This window comes from Mustelus asterias, chromosome 16 (genome assembly GCF_964213995.1).
Source record: "Mustelus asterias chromosome 16, sMusAst1.hap1.1, whole genome shotgun sequence".
NCBI lineage: Eukaryota > Metazoa > Chordata > Chondrichthyes > Carcharhiniformes > Triakidae > Mustelus > Mustelus asterias.
Genome location: NC_135816.1, coordinates 89083434 through 89089457, shown reverse-complemented (window position 1 = coordinate 89089457; position 6024 = coordinate 89083434). Strand labels below are relative to the sequence as shown.

At 43.8% G+C, this 6024-nt stretch overlaps 1 protein-coding gene across 1 annotated transcript; it reads left to right on the top strand.

The window, feature by feature from the left end:
* The first annotated feature begins 306 nt into the window (after positions 1 to 306).
* LOC144505385 (putative G-protein coupled receptor 139) lies at positions 307 to 4157 on the top strand. Its single transcript, XM_078231501.1, has 3 exons — positions 307 to 331; positions 896 to 1075; positions 3241 to 4157. Exons 1-3 carry the CDS (start codon positions 307 to 309, stop codon positions 4155 to 4157), a joined length of 1122 nt encoding a protein of 373 aa, XP_078087627.1.
* Positions 4158 to 6024: the final 1867 nt, after the last annotated feature.

Here is a 6024-nt window from a genome sequence, read left to right as displayed (position 1 = left end):
GATTTGACAGGTAGTCCCATTGAGCCCAGTTCAGGTGCCACAGCCAGATTCTGTATTCAGGCACACAAATGAATATCGCCTGGATGTTGGTGTGAACGCTCCTCCGTCTCACAGAAACTCATATCCCGGGATCTTTGAAAACCAATGCTTCTGACTCTGCCTGTCGTGGATACACAATCTTTATCAGCACGTCTCCCACATATTAACCCATTTGAAATATCAAGGTCAATTTTGTGTGCTATGTTTCAATGTAATAAAAAAGTCTCTTCCTTTGAAACTGCAGTTTCCCATCTGCCAAGCGGCGACATGAACTTCGAAATGGATGAGGAACGTCATAATGGAAAAAAAACAAGACTAAATATATTCAGGGCTTATACCAGCGTTAGCAGCTTCGTATCACTCTGAGGGGATAACCCTAATCCTCTCAGGAATTAAGCACGAACTGTGGGACTGGAGGGCAGCGGGCTTCTCGCAGTTATCTTGGAGTGAGACTAGAAAGATGACACGGTATCTTCACTCAGTGAACTGAATGTGTTTGAATCCCATTTGGTGATATTTAATGGCCATGGGCCACATGTCGACAGATTTGTTGAGTCGCAGAAAGTGAATTGTCATATCGCACAGGCACCGATGCAAGCATTCCTCATTACTATCGTGGTTTATAACCCGCCTTACCATAAGGAGACCAGGATTCAGTTCATCCAACGGGATGAACTTTAAACACAAAATTGAAGGCAGACTTCCAAATGGTAATCATTCACATATAGAAAGTGGGCAGGGCAGATGAATCTCGGAACAAGCATTAGACGGACTGGAAAAGTTAACTCTGTTTCCTTTTCTGCAGATGTGGCCACAAGTGTTGAGTTCTTTGAGCATTTTTCTGTTTATGTTTTAGTGCAGATGAAGATAGTGCAACTGTCACAGGCAGAGTCATGGGCAGTCATAGAACCATACCGTGCAGGAGAGTCTCATCGGCCTATTGAGTCTGCAACGACACATGAGAAAAATCTGACCTACATGTGTAATCCCATTTACGAGCACTTGGCCAATAGATTTGAAAGTTTAGACTTGCTAGGTACTCATCTAAACACTTTTAAAAAGATTTGAGACAACTCGCCCCCATCACCCTCCCGGGCACCACAATCCAGAACTTAGCCACCTGCGAGGCAAAAAGGTTTATTCTCGCTCCCCCCCCCACCCCGCCCCCTCACCCGCCCACCCCCGAAACCTCCTGCCCCTCATCTTGAACCTATGTCTAATCGTGATTCACTCTTCAACTAAAGGGAACAGCTGCCTCCTATCCAGTCATTCATGTGCCTCATAATTATGTACACCTCAATCAGGTCGCCACTTAGTCATCTCTGCTCAAACTAAAACAACCCAGGCCGATCGAACTCTCTTCATAACTTAGAAGTTCCATGCCAGGCAGCATATTGTGAATCTGCACCCTCTCCAGTCCAATCACATCCTTCCTATAATGTGGTAATCAGAAATGCATGCAGTACTCTCACTGTGGCCTCACCTAAGTTCTGTGCAATTCCAACACAATCTTGCAGCGAGCCGAGGCGGAAATGGCAGGTCAGATGTTAAAGATCAGAATTGAAACATTCAATGACTTTTCACTTGATTTTGTGATTTATTCGACTGAATTGAGGCAGATAAAGAGAACAACAGATTTCAGAGTGCAGAGGAGCAAACTTGAGAGGGCACTCTGAGGTTAGAAATGTAATTACTGACTGGTCATGAAAGGTCCATCATTGAAGCGATACGAGATTTGTAGATGCAGCTCATGGTGTTGGAAGAAACATTTCCATTGCTGTTGAACACACCTTCCAATTATAACGTGTTATTGAACATGATCAGAATTTTCCTGTTTTGCGGCTGGGGATCTGGGTCCAAGTAAATCCCAGTGCTTCATATATTCCCTGAACAGGGAATTGAAAGAATTGTCGTAATATGCTTTTCTCAAAGATTCGTGGTATTGATGGCGGAGGGGTGTGGGTTTGGGGGGGGGGGGGCGGTGGGGGCGGCGGCGGAGTGGGTGGAGGTGGGGAGGGGGCGGGATAATTCAAACGATTTTGCAATCTCAACATCTTTGTGGAGATTCTGGACGGTATAAATCAATGCACAGTGAACTTCAAATCGGACAAATCGTCTGCTGCAAAAAGGGACAGGTTCATCTGAACACAAAATGCATCGACCAATTCAATGGATCAGGAAAATTTTCTACATGGTCCTTGCCATATTTGGTGTTCCTGGTAAGTGTCTAAAGCTAATGTGATTGTTTAACTTTTCATATGAGCTTGTTTTTGCAATTAAACTGAGAAAGGTAATGTTACATTCGTTGGTATGGTCACAGTTTTGCGGACACTTGTTTAATAATATAATTATGTTAATTACATTTGCTGAATCATCTGGGCAATTGTATTGTGTTGTCCCATCGGAATCTAGCTCTGAAGTACTCAGTATTATAATGGTTTTGCATTCATTAGAATGCTCTGTTCTGTTGAATAAACTCTCCAAGCAAGAAACTGTCTTGAGTGGAAGGTGTTATTAAGATTATCTGTCCATTTAGAATACTATTGAACATGGTCACAAAATGAGTACCTGGTATTATTTTTGCATCGTCAATTTGCCCCCACCAAAGGTGTTTTTTTTTAATTTGAGGACAACAGCTATACCTAAAACTTTAAGTGAGCTATAATTCAGCTTTCTACATAGGTTAATATAACATCTCTTCTTTTAGTGACCGTCACATAGAGATAATCCTATTTTGGTCACAATTGCACTGTCTCATTAAACTTCATTTATGCATCTGTAGCACCAGACAACAGTGGTCTGAGCTGGATCCAGTTCTCCCATCTGAGGTAATGGCTCCAAAGCAGGAGAAGTAGACCATATGGTGAGAAGGATCTCCTAACGCAGAATGTGATCCAAGCTGAAGATGAGTTCCTCCAATGGAGTGGTAGGAGGCAGGCATACATCTCCAAATGAACATTTGTTTTTGCTTTCTCGTGAAAACATTTTACGTCATGATCTGTCCCTGGGGAAATTCTACAGCCCACTCTCATGTGACATGTGTTAAACCTGGAATTGGACGTGTGAGAGGCAGGCTGAGATAATTGTTCAGATGCTCCTGCCAGTGATCTGATTCCAACCCACACATTTGTGATGCTTTTTTATTTTCTGATGAGTTTTGGAAAATATTTTTTTCAGTAATTCCCTTTCTCTCTCTTACAGTTAATTTAGTGGCAATTGTGATTCTGTCTCGTGCAAAGTGCGACCTCTCCGCCTGCACAACTCGCTACCTGGTGGCCATGGCAGTGGCGGATCTCCTGGTCATTATCACTGAGGTTATACTGAACCGAATCAATGATTATTATTTCCCACTGAATTTCCTGAAAATCACCCCTGTGTGTAGTGTTCGCTATGTTATGCTACGTGCAGCCACGGACTGCTCTGTCTGGTTCACAGTCACTTTCACTTTTGATCGATTTGTCGTCATTTGTTGTCAGAAGTTAAAATCTAAATATTGCACCAAGAAGACTGCATCCGTGGTCCTCGGAACAACGGGAACTTTACTGTGTTTAAAAAATATTCCCATCTACTTTAGATTTGAACCGAGAAGGATTATTGACAATGTACCATGGCGTTGTAGTAATAAGCGTAGTTATTTCAGGGACCCTAGATGGATTGGATTTAGATATTTTGAGAAAGTTTTAACACCATTGCTCCCGTTCTTTTTAATTTTGTTACTCAATGCTCTAACAGTGAGACATATTCTAGTGGCCAATAGAATCCGTAAAGGACTGAGGGGTCAGAGCAATGGAGAGAATCACAGTGACCCAGAGATGGAGAGCAGAAGGAAGTCTATGATTTTACTCTTCACCATATCGGTCAGTTTCATACTTCTCTGGTTTGTGTATGTATTATATTTTTTTGATGTTCATGGTCACTTCGATGATTATTCTTCTTACAACTTTGGACAAGTCGCATACATGCTGCGGAATTTGAGTAGCTGCACAAACACACTGATTTACGTGGTGACTCAGTCCAAATTCAGAGAGCAGTTGAAGAACATAGCGAAATATCCATTTACATTACTTGTCAAATCAATAAAGAACAGAGCAGAGTGCAGCTCAAATGTCCCGTGCTAAGTGGCAAAAAACACAGGAGGACCAGAGGGAAAGGGCCTGGAGCAGCAGGAGTTATCTCAAATGTTTCAACGACAGCTCAGAGGGAATAGGGAGAGAGGGATTGGAACAAAATTAGCAACAGGTATCTTATACTGAGAAGAACAGAGAGTCAGGAGCAAGGACAGACAATCCGAGGACCAGACTGAAATGAGCAGAGGCAATTCCACACAATAATGTGCCGTGGGACAAACGCAGACAAACTTTTGGATGACCTGCAGTAACTCTGGAGTCGGAGTCATAGAAAAAAAAGGCAGTGGGACAATGGTGAGATATGGCATCGGGATCCCAGGAAGTAAATTAACAGGAGGAATCAGCGGACAGGAAAGCAGTGCACAAGGGGCAAGAGTTGAAATTCGGAGGAGTGGACATTAAGAAGCCAGAAGGATAGTCAGAGAAAAGGCCTGAAGGTTAGAAAGGGATGCAGCAGACACAGTCTCTCCTAGAACTCTGCTAGTTCGATTCCCAGCTCCTCACATCATGTAAATAAAAAAGAGTTCATTCAAAGGAAAAACGCTGCGATGCTGGAAAACACCTGTTGACAATGTATAATTTGAGAATCTAGTTCGTAACTAATAGCAACAATTTATTGAATCTGTGGCCATTGCGATTCTCCAGATTCATCACTGGAATCTGCCTTTCTCTCTCTCACACCAGCTCCCGCCACGCTCCCCCCCCCCCCCCCCCACCCCCCGCCCAAATCTCCTCCAACAACGTAGGCCATTGATAGGTGTCTTCGTGGTCATGTCTGGACAAGCCCAGCCAGGGTCACGTGTGGGCAGCAGAGACCTGCGACGGAGTTTGCCAGCCAGGGTGCGGTAGTGGCGGAGGAAAAGCTCAGGGAAATCGAGGGAAGAAAAAATGTGCTTATTTGGAGGAGACTATTGGCCTTCGTTGGTGAATGATCGCCAGTCCCACTCTCTCCCTGCAAACTGTTTCTGGTTTCCTCTGTTTTCCGATGTGAAGACAGCTGATGGTTGGCCCAGAATCGTATCGTCACAATGCTATATTTTACATCTCAACAACACCGCATGGCTATCTCCCTCTTTCAGTGTATTCGCTGTGGTAACCGTCGTCCATTCCATTGCTTCATCCAGACTCGTCTATTCCAACACAATGCTGCCCAGTCTCCGGCTTCCACCCTCCATAACCTCGGCTGCGTCAAACTCTGAGTAAAATGCCACTGAATCCCATTTTAGAAACATCCTCTTTACTCACAACCCTGTATATTTTTCTGTTATTGGCACTTCGAATTAAATACGCTTATGTTTGCTTTCAAAACCCACCAGGATCTCATTCCTCCATGTATCTTTAAACTTCTCCAGCCTGCAGCCCCACCCTATCTTTGCAACAAAGGGACATATGTGGAGGAATGGGCATTTCAGCCCCTTGATCCCGCTCCACCATTCAATTAGATCGTGGCTGATCAGTGGTCTAACCCCATGTGCCTGCCTTCGGCCCATATTCCTTGATGCACCTACACAATAAACATTTGTCGATCTCACACTTAAACTGAACAATTGAACGATTGTCCACTGCCGTTTGAGGAAGAGAGTTCCAAACCGCCACCATTCTCCGCGTGTCGAAAGATTTCTAACATCTCTCTTGAATGGCTTGCCCATAATTTGTAGATTATGGCCCCTGGATCTAGAGCCCTCAACAAGTGGAAATCATCCTTATGCATTCTGTCCTTCCTTGTAAATATTTTGTAGACTTTACCTCTCAACTTTCTGAATTTGAGAGAGTAAAGGCATAATTTTCCTAATCTCTCCTCTTAACACCTGAAGTCCAGGTATCGTTCTTGCATTAAGCACCCTCCAGAGTGGTACGG